General features: G+C 37.5%; 1 protein-coding gene across 1 annotated transcript in view; it reads right to left on the bottom strand.

Annotated features, from left to right (window-relative positions):
• Positions 1-22059, bottom strand: part of xkr7a (XK related 7a) — a 31819-nt gene extending 9760 nt beyond the window's left edge. The window contains exons 1-2 of the mRNA NM_001012252.1: positions 21517-22059; positions 2631-2830 (exon numbers count right to left, since the gene is read on the bottom strand). Coding sequence (NP_001012252.1) covers positions 2631-2830; positions 21517-22034 — 718 coding nt within the window. The 5' untranslated portion in view covers positions 22035-22059. The remainder of the gene's footprint in view (positions 1-2630; positions 2831-21516) is intronic.
• Positions 22060-22398: the final 339 nt, after the last annotated feature.

Genomic DNA, 22398 nt, shown 5'->3' with positions numbered 1-22398 from the left:
CCAGATAGCAAAATACACTGGGGCCAGTTCTTGCCTGCTGGAGACTTACACCTCAGACTGACTACCTCTGCTGGACCTACTCCGGATGCCTGGACTCACTGCCCAATTCCAGCCTGAGTCAATTGAGCCAGATATGGCGGCCGAGCGAGCAGGCGCTGCCGCATGCGAGCCGGAATCAGCCCGCGACGCCGCGAGTAGGTTATGTGCGCTGCTGCCCGGAGCTGGCGCGATTGAATCTTCATTATATAAAACCCTCACATTTGTTAACGTTATTACAACCATTTTTGTTGATATAACAACAAACGCATGCTACTATGTGAACGCAAAGTGTATCACTGAGTTTAACCTTTAAATAAAGATGCAAACAGCATACATAATTATTTAAATAAAGGACAAAATAAATAACAATAAACCTGTATCGATTGCACAAGTATTAAATAATAATACAATTGAATACATTTTGTAGTGCACAAGAATTAAGAAATACGAAAATGACAATAAAACTGCACAATAAAATAAACCCATTTAAGTACGGGGAAAATACAGAAGATCGTTAGCAGTAATTCTCTTTATGTGTCTAAAATAATAATCTTTATGTGTCTAAAATAATAATCTCCTGTAAGGTTATTTGAACTTGCTTTATAGGACGTCTCTGCATTTTAAGTTTTGGCATGTTATTAAGTAATCTACTGAATTTGCTGTTATAAATCATTATAAGGTTCTTGAAATCGAATCTTATATAACCTAATAGAGCTGTAAATGTTAGATATTATTTATATACATCATTTACTGTTGGCGTTTTATTTGAACACTCCAGCTAACATTAAAATGAATGTAAATTCCTCGTTGCCAGATATAATGAAGGCATCGAATAAACCAAATGAAAACGGAGGCAAAAAAATTAAATAAATAAACAATTCAAGCGAAAATGAATAAACAATACTAGTGATGTTGCAGCAGATAGACGTTGTATTAATAGTGCAAAGTTTTTTTGCACAAATTGACAAATTGCAGGGTTGGGATGTGTAAATATCCTGTTGATATTTAGTAATCTTGCTGTATTCATCTTCTAAACGCACGATTGTTCCCGCATGGTAAATCGTTATGGTGGCTATATTTTGGGTTCTGTTGATGGCTAATTAAAAATAAAAACCTTTCTAAAAATGTATGTGTTGTTTATATGTTATTGTTCATATTTTACAAGTGTTATTTCTACCCCTATGAAGATAAATACCAACAACAAATATAGCAATAAGAGAATATATTATTTGTGCTGATATTCAGGCTAGAGTGTATAAAAGATCGTTTATTTCTGCAGTCCACCATGTATTGCTTTAATTAAAGTTTAACAGCTTACATCACACCGTTTTTAAACCCTATTGTGTTTTTTTCAATGTAAGTGCTTCTATTTACATCAGTGAGCGTTTGTTATAGTGCAGACACCGGCAGTCGAGTGAGAAGTTTGGGGGGCGTGGTTGATTTTACATAAAGCGTTTGGTTGGAAGCTCGACTCCGCTCATTTTCGCGGCTCCTCCTCTGGCTCCATCAGACAGTCCTTCTGCGCATGTCAAGGCTCCAATTTCAGCAGTCTTTTGCGACAGTTTGTGCCCGTCAAGCAGGCGTTTTGCCCTCAAGGCGTTCAATGGGAAAAGGGGCTGTCGCGTCGTCCATATTTTTTACAGTCATTGGTCCCCTCATACACCCCCACACTCTCCTCATAATGTATACTCCCCATAATCACTGCACTATTCAATATTTGCACATTTACAAATTGCACATATTCATTGCACTGATTCATTCAATTCATTTTGAATTGTACATACCCACTGTACATAACATTTGTACTTATGTTATATCTACTTGCACACTTAATCTATTAAGTTAATCTATTAATCTATTAATCTATTCTTAATCTCTGTTCATAGCTAATACCTGTATATAATGTTCATAGTACATCCATCTGTAAATATCCCCATAGTTTTTCTATAGTTGCACTTTATAACTTATACCCATATCCTGCACTTGCGTCTTTTTTGATTCTGGTTAGAGCTAAACTGCATTTCGTTGTCTTGTACTTGTACATGTGTAATGACATGTAAAGTTGAATCTAATCATTTAATCTAATATTTAAACTGTGCATTTAAATGCATTTAAAATCATCTAGAAATTACTTTTTTATTGTTTGATTAATCAGAGTTTTAAAACATTAATTAAATAAACATTTATAAAATTGTCTATTTATTTATACATTTAAAGCTATTAATAAATGCATTGTTTTATTGCTTTATTAAATTACATATAAAAGCACAGTTTATATAAACACATTCAAATATGTCTATTTATTTGTCCATAATTTGTTCACTTAAATTGGGATTTATTTATATACATTTTTATGCTTCAATTATTAAACTAATAATTTGATTCTTGATTTTATTTCTAACTGGCTCTCCTAGTCCTCCATACCTAATGCAAAACAAAATAAATGAAAAACCATGCCACAGGTGACCAATAATTCTATTTTTACAGCATACTCAAGACATGAAATATGAATACAGTGAATATAATACAGGGCCAACTATTTCTAGCATACTTGTAGAGAGTGGGTTTTAATCATAGCTGTCAACACTTACCCTGTAAAGGGAGAATCTGGCCGGTCTGGACCATAATGCTGAGCTGCAGGACGAGCTGAGGTGCGCTCTTCAGGAAGGTCTCCAGCAGCCTCAGCATGCTGATATCAGCGTTCTCAAACATTGTGCGCCAGTAGTAGTGTTTGTGCTCGTGCTCCCCACGCCAGCGGCTCTGCACACCCAGATATAAGGCATGGACATACCTGAGATTCAGAAAGAAAACATGGTATGGGCCCTTAAATCATTTCCACAAATATCACTAAAGCTCACTTCATAATGCTTGTTGTTTTAAAATGCTTTCCTTTCATTTAGTATGGTTTATGCATATAAATTCAATGTATAATTTTCAAGTCCATGTCAAACCATAAAAAAATAAAAATTGGATATTTACTTTTTAAAGGTAAGTGGTTGCAAACAATTTATATAGGCTGAATTTAAACCAATTAAATGTAGCAATGCTCAACTAAATTTGTTTGTTTAAATTCAGCCCATATAAAGTGTTTGCAACCACTTACCTTATAAAAGAGTAAATCCAATGACTCATTTTTCTCAGTTAGGGGGGAGTTTAATGGAAAACACATAAATTTGTTGTCCTGCAATTTTTTCTGTCTTTGCAGCAATTACATCTGCATGTCCACTATTTGCATGAGACTTGCCTATTGGCTTCTTTGGCTTGTCCTCAAGACACAGCTTGTAAATTAATTTTGAGAGTTTTAACAATGAGATGCTGTTTTTTAATTCTGCAAATGCCTAAACTGAATGGACTTCCAATGCATGTCATGATTTTGCCAAGTACGATGGGATCCTGAATTAACATCTATGGTGATCCTGGCATATTATCTTTGTTCGAAAATGTAATCCATACCTATTCCCTACCCCTAAACCCAACCATAACTGTAGATTATTCCCAAAATCGGAGGGGAATAATAGTTGGGTAACAATCATGTAGAAGTGCATAAACCGAAACATAAGCCATAAGCCCTAACATAAATGCTAAACATATCTCTTATTTCTGATTGGCTGATTGGAATGTTTTCCTAGTACTGGGTTGTGGCTGGAAGGGCATCCGCTGCGTAAAACATATGCCAGAATAGCCTCTGATAAATAAGGGACTAAGCTGAATGAAAAAGAATGAATGAATGAACGAACAAAAAAATAAATGAACGAACGAACAAATAAATGAATGAACAAACGAACTAACGAATGAAGGAATGAAAGAAAGAAAGAAAGAAAGAAAGAAAGAAAGAATGAATGAATGAATGAATGAATGACCACAGCCGGTTACTCTCTGAAGCTAAGGAGGCTGAGCCTGGTCTGTACCTGGATAGGAGACCACATGAGAAAACTAGGTTGCTGTTCGTAATGGTGGTAGAGAGGTCAGCAGAGGGTGCTTAACCAGTACTAATGCCCCAGTAAAAATGTAGGAGACTCTATACTGTCAGTGGGTACCATCTTTCGGAAGAGACGTTAAACTGAGGTCCTGATTCTCTGTGTTCATTAAAAATCCCATAGCACTTCTCATAAAGAGTAGGGGTCTAACCCCTGGCAAAATTCCCTCCATTGGCCCCTACTCATCATGGCCTCCTAATCATTCCTATCACCGAATTGGCTCTATCACTGTCTCTTCACTCCACCTATAGCTGGTGTGAGGTGAGAGCACTGGCGCCATTGTCCTGTGGCTGCTGTAGCATCATTCAAGTGGATGCTGCACACTGGTGGTGGTGTGGAGGGACCCCCCTCATGATTGTGAAACGCTTTGGGCATATGGCTATACACAATAAATGTGCAACATAAATACACACATTACATTACATTAAAATGAAATGTCAAATTTAGGACCAGTTCCAAAAAAACTGGCCCTGCTGAGTGTAACAATCACCAGTGATCTAGGAACTGCATATTAATAATATCAAACTACTATTCCCAGCATGCACTGTGCACACACTGGTTCCCGATCTCATACTGATAGCACACACACCACTGGTGTCGCATCATGGACTGATTCCTGAACTATGTATGCATCCAACACACACACACATATTGCTTAGTCTTGATCTTTGGTTAGGAACTGTTACAGTACATTGTGTTTCGTATGTCTTGGTTCTCATGTTTGTTTCCAGCCTTGTTTATGTTTAGTTTTCTTGCCGTGTTTGTTATGACCTTTGCCTGTACCCTGACTACAATTACTGGATCCTCCTCATGCTACGGTTGATGACCTTTTGCCTATACGACGACCCATAACAAACTGATTGTGGATCAACACTCTGTCTCCGCTTCCTGGCTAACATTGAGCAATCAGGGCAGGTTTGATTTTTTTAAAAATGTTTAAAGAAACAGAAACTAAAACAAAGCAGAAAATATCTATTTATTTATTTTGTACTGTATTCTCATGTAACTGAATTCTAAGCAGACATAAAATAAATATGTAAAATAATGTAGACTAGGGTTGTACAAAATATTTTAATAGTGATAACTGTGCTGTTGTTTGTATGTGTGTGTATGTATACCAGTTAATAATATAAGAATATAAACAAGGTATTTTACAGCTATTTACATAATCAACCATCCAATGAGCATGCCAGTGTCTCTTCATATCACAACATTCATTCATTAATTCATTCATTTTCCTTTGGCTTAGATTCTTATTTATCAGGGGTCGCCACAACGGAATGAACCACCAACTATTCTAGCATATGTTTTACATAGCAGATGCCCTTCCACCCGCAACCCAGTACTGGAAAACACCCATACACTCTCGCATTCACACTCATATATACAGCCAATTTTAGTTAAGCCAATTCACCTATATATAGCGCATGTCTTTGGACTGTGAGAGAAACCAAAGCACCCGGAAGAAACCCATGCCAACACAAACTCCATCAAGAGGTGCCAACTGGTCCAACTGGAACTTGAACCAGCAACTTTCTTGCTGTGAAGCGACAGTGATAACCACTAAGCCACCATGCTGCCATACTTCATATCACAACAGAAAAAGTACATATTGCATATCCCCCCGATATCACACAGCTCATGTGCACTTTTAGCCAAACAGTTTCAAGGAGCCACCTGGAAATTCGATAGTTAACCTCGATGGCACTCTGCAGCTTTGGAAAAGACCTGGAGTCTGCTTAATGTGACTGCAAGCAGCTGAAAAAGACAGTACACTCGTCTGGGCAGCATGCCAGTGCACTATCGAGGGCTCCAGCATGTCATGTTCTGTCCTCCACAGGCTGCTGCAGATGTCTAGTGAGACGCACCAAGGTTACACTTGAGATTACACTGATGTCAGAGAGCATGTTTCCACAGGAGGGATCACTGTCTCTTACTTTCGCTACTTTAAATGTCCTGATTTACGACCCTAAGACTGCGCTGTTTATCCAGTGAGATGGACGTGAGTGCCAGAGGAAATGCTTTTTGACGGTTTTCCAGGGTGGCTTTTGGAAGATATGAAGCTTCATGCGTTCAAAACATATTTACGTGACTTTCACTGGACTTAAATTTGTTTCTTCTGACAGGAAGTGCCATGATATTTCAGTCCTTCTCAAGGGTAGCAGGAGTAATAGGAGCGCGCACTGGATGTCAGGAGATTGGCAGAATGAATCACCTCGACTTGATGAGGTCTATAAAATTGCTCCACATCCTTGCTGTGTAAAAAAAAAAATCAGCCTCTGAAAGAAAAATCAAGCAATAGAGAGCCTGTCAGCGAATGTGCCTCAAATTTGACAAGTGACACAGAGAGTCATTCTTTCCTCAAATAAAAGGGTGCGTTTTCAATGAGACAGAAAAGCTCTCTTTTTTTTTGCTTGCAAAATTCAGACCTCGGGGCACACAATTGCAAGCAGACAAAATCAAACCTTGAACCTTAACCATGCAATCTTTTTTCTTCTTCAAGAAAACACGAACAATTAAGCTGAAGAAAACATCTCACAAACAGACAGGATTGGCAGGCAATGCATCAGTGTCCATGGTGACGACTGGCAAACATTGTAGCTCACAAGCCTGGTCCATTACTTAGCTCCACATAAACCAATTGAAGACAATCATCTGCTAGGAAAAACTCAACATGGCTTCCTTCGAAAAGGATTTCTTTCTGTAAGAACAGACTTTCCCAACCAGTAATTTTGCTGTTCTACTACCATTAAAGAACACCTATTATAACCCCTTTTTACAAGATGTAAAATAAGCCTTTGGTGTCTCCAGAATGTGTTTGTAAAGTTTCAGCTCAAAATGCCCATCAGATTATTTATTATAGCCTGCAGAATCTGCCCATTTTAGAGTTTGAGTATGCTGAAGCTGTTTTTGTAACCGTGGCTTTATTTCCAAATAAGCCCCCCGTTCCCACATGCGTGTCTGATACTCATCTTGCGTTAACTCAGATAAACAGCACAGTGACAGAGACAGACTCAGATGAAGCTGAAATACAGCCCATTAGTCAAAAATATCAAGTAAGTATATTTCATGTCTTTGTGGTGGAGTTTATTCAAGCCTTTTTGAAATGATGAGTCACAGGCAAATGCTATTTCAGTACACACACACATATATTAGCGTTTACTGGCACCATGCGGGCAGGGTGATTATAGAGGTTAAGAATTACAAAGTGATTTTAATGTGCTTATTAAAAACATGCACTGCTTTAAAAACAATTTAACTTATAAAACTTATAAAAATCACAGAGAGTTGTGAGAAATATTTTAATCCCAGTTTATTTACAAAAAAAAATGTGTGACGGTGTATACATGTTATTATACAAACACGATGCCTGTCAATCAATTCGGTGGGCAGGGAAAACTGCACTTCAACGTCACATTGCGGTGGGCCTCAAAATCACTGGGATTTGGGTCCTATTTTATCATTCATTCATTTACCTTTTGGCTTCCAGCTGCAACCCATCACTGGGAAACATCCATACACACTCATTCACACACATACTCTACACTACGGACAATTGAGTTTACCCTATTTATCTATAGCGCATGTCTTTGGAACTTGGGGGAAACCGGAGCACCCAGAGGAAAACAGGCACACGGGGAGAACATGTAAACTCCACACAGAAATGCCAACTGACCCAGCCAAGGCTTGAACTAGCGACTTTCTTGCTGTGAGGCAATTTTGCTACCCACTGCGCCCCTGATCTTTCTATTATATCTATTTGAACTTTTTTTATGCTAGTTTTTACAGACATAGAAAAACATAGACAGACAGACAGACAAACCCATCATATAACGATAACCTGTGCAAAATGTAAAATAAAGCATGAAACTAGGGAAAATGGTGGCATACAAGACATATATGACCTACAAAATGACACCACAATGAATGTAAAGAGAGGAAAAAACTTACAAATCTTCAAAAATCAAACAACATTATTAGTCTTTATGTTCTCTTATGATCTATCCTTTACAATGTTATATTATTTTGGAGGTCTCCATCAGCAGGTTTACATACACTGAGTTTCTCATAATAATTATTTAAAATCACTCATTTTCTCAAAGGTTTTCAAATCATTAATTTAATTCATTTGAAGACTCCTACTTTCTGAAAGTCTGCATGGTTTTGATTGGTCAGATGCCTCCTGAAATTCCTGAAATGAAACTCCTATTACCATATCTGACAGGCTATCTTTCCTCAACAATACTAAACAACGTATACAGCAGCTATTGTGTTCCTTCATTCATTTCCCTTCGGATTAGTCCCTTATTTATCAGGGGTCACCACAGCGGACTAAACCGGCAATTATTCTAGCATAATTTTTAACACAGCAGATAACCTTCCAGCAGCAAACCAGTACTGAGAAACACCCATACATACTTACATTCACACTCATACACTACAGCTAATTTTATTTACCCAATTCACCTTTAAAACATGCAAACTCCACACGGAAATACCAGCTGGCCCAGCCTGTACTCGAACCAGTGACCATCTTGCTGTGAGGCGATAGTGCTAACAACTGAGCCACCCAGCTATTGTGTTGAGATTACTATATCAGTTTGAGCCTGCATGTAATGATGTAACACTAGTTAATCAACTTCAACCTCAATCACAAGCATGACATGAGTACAACATTTCCAATGGTGAGATCTTTCGCCATCCATTTGGTTTCTGTGTGAAGCTCACATAGTATTTCCTCTAAGGGACAGTACACGCTGTACGTGTCAGATAAGTCATATAAAAGCATAATAGCGGCACTCTAAACTTCATTTGACTTCAGCAAAATTCAGAATCTGACCTATTGGGTTGGCACAATAAGCCAGTCAGCTTTCATGTATTCAGCTATATGGCAGAGTTCTATATGGCGGATTTATAACTCTTATAACCCTTTCTGCTATTAGAACACTGAGAAAGAAAGAAAAAAAAGAAAGAAAATAAAGAAAAAAACAGAGAAAAAAAAAGAAAGAAAGAAAGAAACAGAGAAAAAAGAAAGAAAGAAAGAAAGAAAGAAAGAAAGAAAGAAAGAAAGAAAGAAAGAAAGAACAAAAAAGAGAGAAAAATCAATGTGGAATGCTCTAGATCAGGTTTCCAGTTGGCTAGAATCAGCCTGTCATGTGTTTTATTGAACACTAAAGCCCTGCTGAGGTGGATATGAGACACTGGATCATATCATCGTGTAACAGAATTAGGAGAATGGAAGTGCTTTCCATTTTCTGATGTCACATAAAGTACATTTCTTTCCATATTTGCTGTCATTCTGGACAGCGTGTGGTCAGAGTTGTAATTTCATTCTAGTCTTTTTGCCTATGTCCTTCTAGGTCTTTTAAATACAAGAATGCAGACTATGAATGGGGGATTTAATCAGCAAGAAAAAAACCTTAATAATCAGAAATGGCCTGAACGACCACCACAATATCTGAAGTTCTTGCACTGCTCTGCCGCACTTCATTACACAGTGATCTCGGAAGACAAAAAGATGAATAAGCTGAATTTTAAAGCCGGTCTGCCTCAGTGGTTTAATAGTGCTCAATGTCACAATGACTGAGACGACCAATCAAATGAAAGGAGCTGGGTTTACAGTTCACAGAAGCAGCATGCTTCATTCCAAAGCAATGCATGATCAGTCAAACACTGAAAGAAATGTAAGAGTGTAGTAAAACCTTTAGTATATGACATAAATCTTATTATGAAAATGGCAGAGAGTAAAATACTTTTTTTTCTCCAAACTGAATGTAATTTTTTCTCCAAACTGAATGTAATGAGACAGAAAATGGTTTGTGTTTTACTGATAGTGAGGATATCAGCTAAAATATAATATACGATAGGTCAATCATTCCCAACTATAATTAGATTATAATTATTGAATAAATGTTTGGTAAGCATTTTCTGATAAATACATTTTCATTATTATTATTATCCGCACCTTTTGGCGTTTGCTTTCCACTACGCATGTGCAAAAGTTCTGAATATGCAAAGTGATAGTGAAAGTGAGAGAATGTATTTCTGTAACATTTTTGTGAAGTGTTGTGAAATATTTAGTAAAAATTTGATCTTTTGATTTATGTTGAAGTATTCTTGTCTTTATTGTAAATGGAAAAGGTGCATTTACACAAAAAGTGCAAAAAAAAATTTTAAAACACTGTTTAAAAATGATTTTGATGTTTTATATTTACTGAAAATAAATTTGACACATTTTAAATATAGCAAAATGCCTTTAAATAGTTGTTGAAGGAACTCATTTGACACTTCTAAGGTACAAAATGTTTTGTCACTGTAGTGGTACCTTCATGGATCAGATTTGTACCATTGATGAAGGTACAATATTGTATCTGCAGGATTTAAAAACAAAATATACAATGGAACACATAAAAATGCTGGGTTCCACACACAGGGTTTCTGGAGGTTTCACAATGTCAAATTTCAGTCCAATGTAAGACTTTTAAAGACCTTTTTAAGACATTATAAATTACATTTCAGACTTATAGAGGACTGTTTATAAATTATATTATAATTTGTTATTTCTTAGCCAGATGTTTTAAATAAATCATCAAAACAAGCAAATGCTAGTTGTATACATATATTGTATTCATACACATTTTTCAATAAAAAAATCTTAAAAAACTATAATAAACTTAATGTGAGCAGAAGAGTCTGTCCAGGTCAGATTTTTAAACACATATTATTGTAAGGACGGTAATTAAGCCATATTGTAAATAGAGTTATATTAAAAGTTCTATAGAGATGGTTTATTGGTGATTGGATGTGTTTTGGGTAGCTTTACATGAACTGAAGGAAATTAAGACCTGTTTACAATTATTTAAGACCCGCAAGACAAAATTTCAGTGAAATTAAGATTTTTTAGGGCCTAAAATCTTGTTTTTGAAATGTAAGAAATTTTAAGACTTTTTAAGACCCCACGGACACCCTGCAGGGAAATGGAAACAAAACCTTCGCTGCAGCACATTTATAAATGCAACACTGATGAGCCATGTCTCCTAACAATCCAGCTGGACTCACGTGTGATTACAGTGTTCTGCTAATACGTGACAAATATATGTTTGTAAGGAACAATTTTTTATTCTTATTTTTTTAGCAGATTTGCTGCTCGTCTCCTTTTCAAAAAGATATGGTTCCTGTTGGTGTTGATTGTCCTGTCTCTACGGATTTGGAAAGTGTCTGATCAATGTTCTTTGTTTATGTTTATTCAGTTGGCAAAGCTAGTTATATCGTCAGCAGTACTCTTTCAGTTTTTAAAGACATACCTTAGTCAAAATGATTTAGTTACTCAGTTTACAGTATGTTAACATCCCTACAATATTATCAACAAAAAAATCCGCTGTAAATGCTGCTCTCCGAATGTAAACCGCAATCAGACTATTACCCTCGTGTAGAATTTTATAGTCTAGGATAGGATAGTCTATGCACACACAGCAGTTAGACGCTATTCTCTGCACCTACCGAGTGAATCTAAGTTACAGAGAAATACGGAGGATTTTTATTTCTCTCATATGGTGGGCAGTATCAAACATTCCATTAAAACTACACTCTTCTAGCAGTTCCTCGCATCCTTGCATTTGTCATGGAGGGGGGTATCATGTTTAAAATGTTCCCGAATGTTCCTGTTTTTCCCTGTGTCTGTGTTTTTTTTTTTTTTTTTTTTGTGAAAATCAGCGCATGCTTATACTGAAACTCCCCTTTTTATGCAAACCCGTACCTATTTTATTAAATAAGTAATTCTTTGACTCAGTTTGATGTAAAAGTGTAATGAAAGACCACTTCTGCAGAATAATAAGAGTCAAAACATGAACATTGAGATGAAAATCTCTATAAATATTTCTCCTTTGATTGCAAGATGTTGTGCATTGCCAAATTGTGGGAACACAAGTTTGCAGCAAATATTCACAGATTTAAATTTCTGTTTTATGGATGTTACTAAATCCCATCCGTGTATTGCACATGCAACTCTTTGTAAATCAAACATATGCCTATACCTTTACAAGCACAAGCCCAAATCACAGTAAAACACACACTGCCTCCAGCTTCCTGCAGTCATCAAAGACACAGTAACCACAGCTTAAGTTTTATTAGGTTCCTTTTCTCGTCACAGTTAATCCCAGTGCAGGCTCTCACAGGAATATGTCTCAAGCAGGCATTAAGCTGTTTGGCCAACAGCACTAGACATCCACTATCTCTCCTCAAGAGTGTGTCCTCGGTAGAGTTTCCCTTGATATCCAGAGGGGAGAATCAATCACGCACTGCCTGCAAATGATCACATTGTCACAGTTGAGTCTGCTTTAGAATTGGTGTTTTTTTTTCGCTAGTCCCTCTCACTCATTCTTTATGTCAGTTTTAGTCTTAGCCTAGCTTGAAAAAGGCCCAAGTATTTATAGATATTTTAAAGGGGGAAAAAGAGTGCATTAGCGCCTGAGCTCTGGTTCAGGAAGTGTTTCATCCCATTTCAAGAGTTTACACTTATAGCTGATGGTAGATTATAAAGCTTGTTTGGCATGCTGTCCCGGGAGAGAGCACTGAGCTCATAAGATCCTCGAGCCCAGGGCAAGGCGAGAGGGGAGATTGAGCTCAGGTAGATATCGAGAACTTCCCTCCTGTAGTAGCTAATAAACAGATAGGTATTGCTCTTAAGAAATAACTACTTATGAGGAGCATCTATGGTGTCGATTTGGATTAGTCAATTAACTTAAGTTGTATGTTTTTGGACGGTGGGAGCAACCCGAGGAACCTGGGGAAAGCACACGTGAGCATGGGGAGAATGTGTTAACTCCGCACAGAAATGTTAGCTGGCTTGGTAAGGGCTAGAACCACTGATATTCTTGCTGTGAGGCAATAGTGCTAACCATGGGCCACCGTGCATCCAATCGAGGAAAGGAGGAGGAGTAGGGGTGGAAGGGGGGATTCTTCAAAATGAAGATGATATGGAACTTATGTATTTATTGTGGCTGAGGAATAGTCTGATTGGTGAATCATAAACTGACTAATTCGGAGCCAGCCGCAAGAAATCATAAGCATGTGATCCTCTCGAAATTAGTTTATAAATAAACTTCACTTATTTTTGAACCAAACCAACCAGCTAATATGTGAATCATAAGATTACAAACTTAAATTTGAAGCAAATAACTATAATATAGTTATTTATATTATATTATATAGTAATTTATATAATATTGTAATAATATTATAAATAATATTAACAATAATATTATTACAACCTGACAAAAAGACAAAAAAGCAACAAGTTATCATTACTTTAAGCAGGGTGTAGAATACACTGGTGTTTAGGTATTAAAAACACTATAAAGAGGCACATATTCATGTGTCATGCTTTACATTCTTTTAGTAAACACATTTATTAAAATAATTTAAATGAAATAAATGATTTCCCTTAATAGGTGTTGTTATGACCACTGACCAGTGTTTTTATTATTTATATATTGTTGTTTATCCTATGTGTTTTCTTGTCCCTTCTTCCTGTGTTGTTTTGTCATTCCATAGGTTCCCTATCATGATACAATCCCAACTGTGATTGGCTGCTGGTTAAGGTGCGGGCTATAAAATAAAATTGCTGGTAGCACTCTATGAGCTCATTTCTGGTGTGACTGCGGCAGGGTTGAGAGCTCTTGAATTTTCCCCCTTCGACCAACAACCAAAACTTTAGGAGTGGCCTGCCTATTTATTTAAATAAGTAATTGACTTTATGTTCATAGAGTGAGGTTAGCTCCTGCATTTTTTTTTTTAAGATTTTAGGTAATTTATTTTGTTTTTTAATTTAATGCCTTAAAAATTTTCTTCATACAGTAAATCCATTAGGGGTGGCACATTATGTAGCCTCTCTAAAACCACTTCCAACAGCAACCTAGTTAGCAAACTCACACGAACATAGGGAACAGGGAAACACGCAAAATCCACATTCCACACAGAAATGCTTACTGACCCAGCTGAGGCTCAAACTAGTAACTTTGAAATGCTTTCCTTATTTCTTTTCCAGGGCTGTATGCAAATGATCTGTGTCATTGTATACAGCCACATCACCCTGCAGCCCAAGACCAGTTACTCACTGAAGCTAAGCAGGGCTGAGCCTGGTCAGTACCTGGATGGGAGACCACATGGAAAAACTAGGATGCTGTTGGAAGTGGTATTAATGAGGCAAAAAGGGGGCCCTCAACCTCAACCAGTCTGTGTGAGTCCTAATGCCCCAGTATAGTGAAGGGGACACTATAATGTCCGTGAACGCCATCTTTCGGATAAGACGTTAAACCAAGGTCCTGACTCTCTATGGTCATTAAAAATCCCATGGCACTTCTCGTAAAAAGTAGGGGTGTACACATGGCCAGACACTCCACTGGCCCCTCATTACCTCTCAATCATCCATATGTACCAAATTGCCTGCCTCTACACTCCAATAGCTGGTGTGTGGTAAGTAAACTGGCGCCTTTGTCCTGTGGCTGCCATCACATCATCCAAGTGAATGCTGCACACTGGTGGTGGTGTGTAAAAAAACCCCACATGATTGTGAAGCGCTTTGGGCGTATGGCCATACACAGTAAATGCGATATATAAATACACATTACATTACATCATATCTACAACTATTTCTGCAGTGCATGATGTAATTTTTCTGAATGCAGAGCCTGCGTAAAAGTGTCTTGTCTTTTTTTGCCCTGACAGATCCTGATTGATTCTGCAGGGAACATGCAAACGAAAACGTCTTTGAACATGTGCAGTGAACCAGGTCAGAGAACTCAGAGGGGACTCAAGAACAGGACACACTCCATATACTGCAAAACGCTTTGGTAAAAAGAAAATGTCAGAAACAGAAAGAAGATGAATATTTCAGCGCACATCACTTAGCTGCATCATTATTTTATATCTGATGTAATTACAAACCATGAGGGAAAATTGCTTTATAGTGGCTAATTTTCATATCAGACAAGCTGGTTTTTACATATTCACTCACTCAGTTATTCTCTCAAGCGTACATCTTTTACCTTTTATTTTCACATCTGCTCTTCAACTATCACTTCAGACCTGTTCTTCTTTGCAATAGCGCATCTTTCTCTCTCTTTTGAACTGTCTGCTGCAGGTAAGGACATGTAAACACTACAGCTCTAATCCCTGTAATGCAGAGATGTGACAAGCTCAGTGCCGGTGGCAGCTTTAATGGCATTACTGCTAATTCCAATCAAACAAAGACAGAGAGCCTGGAAAGCTCTGCTAGGAAGCTTTTAAGCAAAGAGAGTCAGAGAGTAACTGGTGAGAGGTGAAGAACTAAAAAATCCATGTGGGCTTTTTTGTTTGCAGGTCAAACAGAGGTAAAATGAAAATGGCAAAATGTGCTTCCTAAAAAGGTGCTGTTCTTAGCAATACTGAAAGAAGGAGACAAAGAGAGAGCGGATTTTTCATTACATGTCGACCTGTGGGGTTTTTCATTTAGTAGCTGAAAAATATTTTAAGGAATTGTGTATTCAGAGGCTTCGGCGAAACATTCTCAAGGCTAATTTGTGGATAAAATGGGATAATGGTTTGGTTTATTCCAATGAGATGACAATTATGTCCCAGCTCTGCCTTATTTGCTGGCTGGTTGCTTTATTTTGAATTGCAGATATCCTTATTGTCTTTCTGGAATCTGTTATTGTGTAAAGTACCATGCATTTTGATTTCGCAGCTGTATGTATTCAGTTTTCAGGGATCTTCGAGGCAAAATGTTTATAGAACTTCAGACCCATCTGGTTTGCATTTATTTCAAGCCACAAATATTTATATCACCTAACAAAAAAGAAAAATAAAGATATGTGAACAAAATATTTTGGATCCAAATCAGTTTTTATCAATCTTTAAAAATAGCAACATTCAAGAGTTTTCCCGGCAAGGATAATAGACAAAATTCGGATTTATTGTGATGTCTGGGGAGAAGGCTCTGAACTCAGAGGGACACCCTGGCTCTTGTTATTCCCCTTGTTAGTAAAGAAAAGAGACTGAGAGGGGTCTTAGCGCAGTGTCGGGCCCGGCCTTAGACTGCTCCCCCCTAGGTTAAGGTGCAGTGACAGGCTAGTAAGGTGGGATGCTGACGATCAAAAAACACGAGTTATGTCATACGTGACCATTTATAGGGGTTTGGTCTTGCACTGATTGGATAATGTATTATCCAATAATGGTATTAAAATCTTTTTGGGTAAACTATTGCTTTAATGGAGTTATTAAAAGTATTAAAATTATTTGTGATGCATGCTATATCAGGGTTTCTGCAGGTTTCACCAAGTCAAATTCAAGACTTTTTAAGACCTTTTTTAGACCATCAAGGATGAAATTTTGTACCTATATATGGGCTAAACACTAGGGCTTTCTTTAATGGCCGAGCAATAAAAAATTACTAAAACATAACGTGAATTAAAACTTTGATAAACTAAATGTATGACTGTTATAATATTAGTTATAAATAAGATTTTTCTAAAAGTTAAATTGATATGTATTGTCTGTGATTAGATGTGTGTTAGATCGACTGGTAGCTTTCCATAAACAAAGGAAAATTAAGACAAATTTAAAATTATTCAAGACCTACAACTCAATATTTCAGTGAATTTAAGACTATTTAAGGCCTACAGTTTAGTCTTTGGAATTTAAGACTCTTTAAGACCCAGCGAACACCCTGCATATATGCAAATAAGGTGATTAACTCCAAGAATTTTCTTTATGATCGTTTTTAAGGGAAAAAGATTAAAGTTCCATTTAGCACAAACATGCAACCCAACCAGTATATTCACAAGCAACTGAATCCTTTGAGCTGATTTCTTTTAGCTAATATAAAATACTGGAAACATAATAACAGAAAAAAAGACAATAAAAAAAAGAGACTATGTAGTGTTTGTCCTTCTGGCGTCATGGCAATGTTTAGGTAAAATCTGCTGCATGTAGACAGTGCATGCTCCACATGTCCTCAAGCTGTGCATTTGTTTTTCAATTTGCAAAATGATTCTAATATGTGATTCTTTCTAGTGTGATTCAGAACATACAGTGCAACCAGCCTTATTCACAAACAAATGACCCAGTTCTTTAGTAATGCTTAACTTTAATAAAAATAAAATAAAATAAAATAAAATAAAATAAAATAAAATAAAATTAAATTAAATTAAATTAAATTAAATAAATTACATAAATAAATAAATAAATAAATAAATAAATAAGAGCAACTTTTAGGTCAAATCTTTTAGTGAGTCAAAGACACAGTACAGCCAGTGTAGTCCAGTTCAAAAAATGACTCTTAAGCCGATATACCTGTGCTAAAATCATTCATTAATTTTCCTTTGGTTTAGTCCCTTATTTATCAGGGGTCAGCACAGCAGAATAAACCGCAAACTATTCCGGCATATGTTTTACACAGTGGATGTCTTTCCAGCCACAACCCAGTACTGAGAAACACCCATACACTGTCACTTTCACACACACACTATGGCCAATTCAGTTCATTCAGTTAACCTAGAGTGCATGTCTTTGTACTGTAACGGATACCGGAGCACCTGGAGAAAACCCACACAAACATGGGGAGAACATGCGAACACACACAAATGCCCAGACGGGACTCAAACCAGCGACCTTTATGCTTCAACCTTCAAGCGACCTATTTTTTTAAGGTAAGTGGTTGCAAACAATTAATATGGGCTGAATTTAAACGAAACAAATTAAGTGAAACATTACTAAATTTATTTTGTTTGTTTAAATTCAGCCCATATAAACTGTTTGCAAACACTTACCTTAAAGAAATGTGTAAATCCAATGAATAATTTTTTTCAGTGTAGAAGGAAATCTTACAATAAAAAGGTCGGACAAAGAAGAAACACGAGTGACACATCGAAAATGGCATGAGAAGGACAGCACATGTGTTGTGACAGCAGCATAAATGTAGCCTGATTGAAATGACCGGCAGCTCTGTGATATCGGTGGCAGTAAACATGGTTAACCTTGCGTTGGCCTGCGGGTCAGCAGTGTCCAGTCACTCAGAAACTCAGCCCTGTCACTGCTGATCAGCACCGGCTGTGAAAGACAGGCACGGCACCGCCTCTGTGTTTACAAGCACAATTACAGAACGCTCGCTTGCAGCACATGCCTCTAATATGTGTGGGTGAGCTTCTATTGATTTATATGTGAGTGGATTAAACTTTCAGCCGTGATTGTGGGCAGCAAATTTTCTTCTCTGCATTATTATGGAAATTGCCTTTGTGTGTTGCAGCGCACTGTCTGTAAGCAATAAAGACACTTAGCACTTGATAGACACTTCTGCTGAAGTAAATAGAGAGAGAAAAGATTGCGAGGTAGCAAAATCTAATGTCACTCTGATACTTGAGCTTAGTTTAGATATTGGGTTGGCACGGTGGTGCAGTGTGGGTAGCACTGTTGCCTCACAGCAAGAATGTGGCTGGTTCGAGCCTTGGCTAGGTCAGTTGTGGAGTTTGCATGTTCTCCCTATGTTTGCTTGGGTTTCCTCGGGGTGATCCGGTTTCTCCCACAGTCCAAAGACATGCACTTTAGTGAATTAGGTATAAGCTAAATTGTCTGTAGTGTATGAGTGTATGTCCTAGTCCTCCAGATTAGAGGTTGACGGGTTGAGCATTGGGCTAATGACCCATCTCGTAAAAATGAAACACCAACAAGGTGCAGCTAAATAACAACTTCGAATTAAAATGGTCCAGGGAGTGAGTAACCCAGATCTGGGTTGAAATAAGGACAATCCCTGGTGCTGGGTTAAATTTCTAAAATACACTTTAGACCAATGGTTATGTTTGACATGTTTGACTAGAATTTGTGTTGAAATTAAATCAGGTGCATGTAAACAAACCCCTAAAGGGATAGTTCACCCAAAAATTGTAATTTACTCACTATTTATCCTCCCTTTAGTGGTTAGAAAACTTTAAATGGTGCTTTCTTCTAATGAACAAAAGAGACAATGTTTTAAAGGGGTGGTCCACAGTGTATTTTTAAGGCTTGGTTGTGTTTATAAGATGCAAATAGAGAGGCCACATTGAGACGCACTGCAGCAATAGTGAAGATGAGGGGTGTCTTTATGGAATGGAGGAGTTTTTAGTCGAATCTAACTGAGAGAACTGAGAGAGATTCTGGAAGCTGTACTTTGTCAAATGCTAGCTATATCTTTTTTTATAATTCTCTGAAACATTTCATATCAAAATTAAATAGTAAGCACTTCTCTCTTTGTAGCATGTCCTTTGGAAGCTCAAATACAGAAACAGAAGAAGCACTGTAAAAATAACAGCATTTGGATGGCATTTAAGCTTTCTCTGCTATCACATTACAGGGCTTCTGGGATGTATGCGCATGATGAATGCATGTAACCTGAAGCACTTGTGATCTCACTAGCCCAGATTTTTGTAGTCCCCAAACTTTGTTTACTGTAGACTTTTCTAAGCTAACTCTGTAAAAGCCAATGTCTCCCTTTGAAATGAACTTTAAGCTGATTACATTCAGAGATGCTGTTTATGTTCAACAACTACATTACACATCAACTAAAGTTTAAAATATGATATCGTAGGGGACCACCCCTTTAAAAAAAGCTGACAACTTGAAACCATTGACTTATATAGTAAAAAAAAACAAATATGATGGATGTCAATTATTAAAGCTTTTCAGATTTAATCAAATTACACTGAAGAAAACATTTCAAGCAATAATTCATCCAATTAAAAATGGATCTTTCATTTCAGTTTAATATTATTTGTTTTATTTTTCAATTATTTTTCAAGTTAAATATGAATGTATTTTAAGCTCAACTAAGAAATATTTATTTTGACCAATGTAAAATTTTAAAGTTACTCACACAGGCATATTAAACAGAAACTCAATATGCTTTGTACTTCCATGGACTTAAAAAATATTAGGGCAAATTATTTATTTTTCTCTGGCTCAAGTCATCAAATTCACATGTGAAACCATTACCCTAATTTTTTTAAATGAGATGAATGAACATTTTATGGTAATTGTTGTTTTAATTAAAGCTATATCATCTTGTTTAGAACAAAAAGATAATTTAATTAATTGACTTTTTTTCAACAAGACAAATATATATTGTACCAGGTTATATAAAATTGTTTTCATGGAGATAGAAAATATTAAGACAATTTTTTTTTTTATTGAGTCAAGTGATTAAATTTAGATGTGACTCATCATTACCCTGCATTTTTTTTTCATTAGATGAATGAAAGCCTTTCTCCAGTGTATCTTCTTCAGTGTTTAACAGAGGAAAGAACTCAAACTAGTTTGAAACAATTAAAGGGAAAGTAAATGATGACAGAGATTTCATCTTTGTGTGTACTATCCCTTAAAAACACAAATAAAACGGCTTGAAATTAAATCAATTGCAGTGATAAATAACATAGAAAAGACATAAATGATATTTCCTGCAAGGCTCCAAAGACAAAGGGATTTGAGAATGTGCATAAGGCGATTTCTGCTGGACAGATTGAATGAGTGGAGGAGTCTCTCCGGGAGATTATTGACCCAGAAGCTCATGAGAGATGGAGGAGGAGCCTAGAAGCAAACGGCTTGGAGATAATGATGAACTGGCATGGGACAACAGGAAATACAAGGAGGATCCCTTCACTCTCTATGACTCCACAGGAAATGCAAACTAACAGCAGAAAGGCTGAGCACTGGGATATCTCACAGCATTTATGTTGGATTTTCAGCCAGCATTAAAGTAATTAAAGCAGCTGATTTGTTGGATTTTTATATGTGTGAACCCCTAAAATCTTTAATACAATTATTTTTGGAATATTTTACAGGACAATTTTGCATTAGATGATTGACATTGGAAATTTTAGATTATTTTAATTTCTCTTACTCCAATTATAGGCACCATTAATAAAATCAGTGGGCACTGAAATAGATTTTTTATTATATAGTTGGATTTCTAATTTACTCAATGTTATTAAAAACAATATTTGTTCAATTGTCCTTTTCTCATCTTATTGGTTTGTGGCTAGTGAAATGAATTTAATTGATTCTTACACCTTAAATCATGAATATTCTGTAAAAAGTAGATTTGTTTTGAACATAAGACCAAATGAAAATTCAATTTCAGTATCACCAGCCAGTGTCTGACCAGGATGAAACCAGCTTCCTATCTTCCCTCAGCAAATCCCACACCTAATAAGTTCTCAATGATGAAAGCCTACGAAATCCAAAGTCTGTTTTAATAATCACTAACTGCATTAGAAGTTGTCTCTTAATACAAGCCGTGCTATCTTAACATCTCCACAGTTCAATCATATGGCCCTGAATACGTGGGTGTGGATTTGCTTGAGAGAGAGTGGGAGAAGAAGCAGCGCACACTGGATGACAGAACATAATGATGCTGAATGAACTGCTGATGTGACACCTTACAGAAATGTGCTATAGATTTGTCTCTCGTTACACTGAGCTCCACGCTCTCACGTACCTCCAGACCTGTGCCAGCTGAAGGACGTGCACGGCGCTCTGGAAGAGCCACACGCAGACTCTGCAGCAGCTCTGCGCGCTGCTCCGGCTCCCGGTGACCGCAGCGGAGCGGCCAGCGCCCCGCTGATCGCTGTCCTTGGTGCTGAAGTGGCTCTCCGCATTGGACGCCGCCACCATGGCAGCCGCAGCCGAGCCGCTCCCGTTGGCGTCCGAATAATCGTAAGCGAACCATCGGAAGCTGAGCACCTGCACCACCACAGAGGGAATGATGATAAAAACCAGTGTCAGCGCGAACCACCAGTAGTCCCGCCTGAGATAATAGTCGGCAGCCAGCCACAGGTCTGAAGCGCCGTCCGAGAAAAACACCAAGAGGGCGCAGAGGGTCCAGCAGCAGTCCAGGAGGGAGTACTCCTTCCCGACGGGACGCCACTCGGGCGAGCGCTTCTCCAGCCCGGGCAGGCACGTCGGCGGAATGTCATTCTGCAAAGAAACGGCTGTACCGTCTGATTTCGCGGCCATGTTTGTTGTAGAAAAGAGAGTAGATGGAAAAGAGAGACGGGAGGAGGGGGTCGTGTGTGTGTGTGTGCGTGCGTGCGTGTGTGTCTGTGTGGGAGGGAGAAAAGAAGGGCTGGGACGAAAACGCTTCTCGTTATTCCTACTTGAACATCCACCTCCTGTTTTTCCACCTGAAAGCAATTTATCACGGCGCACGTGAAGGCGCCTGTATGTGTGGTTTTTATCCACAAGCCCATAATATGAGATATAATATAATACAGCGATAGGTGGAGGACATCCGCACAAAAGGAGGCTATGCTGAATGCACATTAATATCGGTGTCTCATACTGGATACGATTATGAAAATATTGTAAATTACGAACAGGC

Source organism: Danio rerio, chromosome 23 (assembly GCF_049306965.1).
Source record: "Danio rerio strain Tuebingen ecotype United States chromosome 23, GRCz12tu, whole genome shotgun sequence".
In the NCBI taxonomy this organism is placed as follows: domain Eukaryota; kingdom Metazoa; phylum Chordata; class Actinopteri; order Cypriniformes; family Danionidae; genus Danio; species Danio rerio.
The sequence above is the reverse complement of the archived record's forward strand: the minus strand, read 5'-3'. Positions and strand labels throughout refer to the sequence as shown.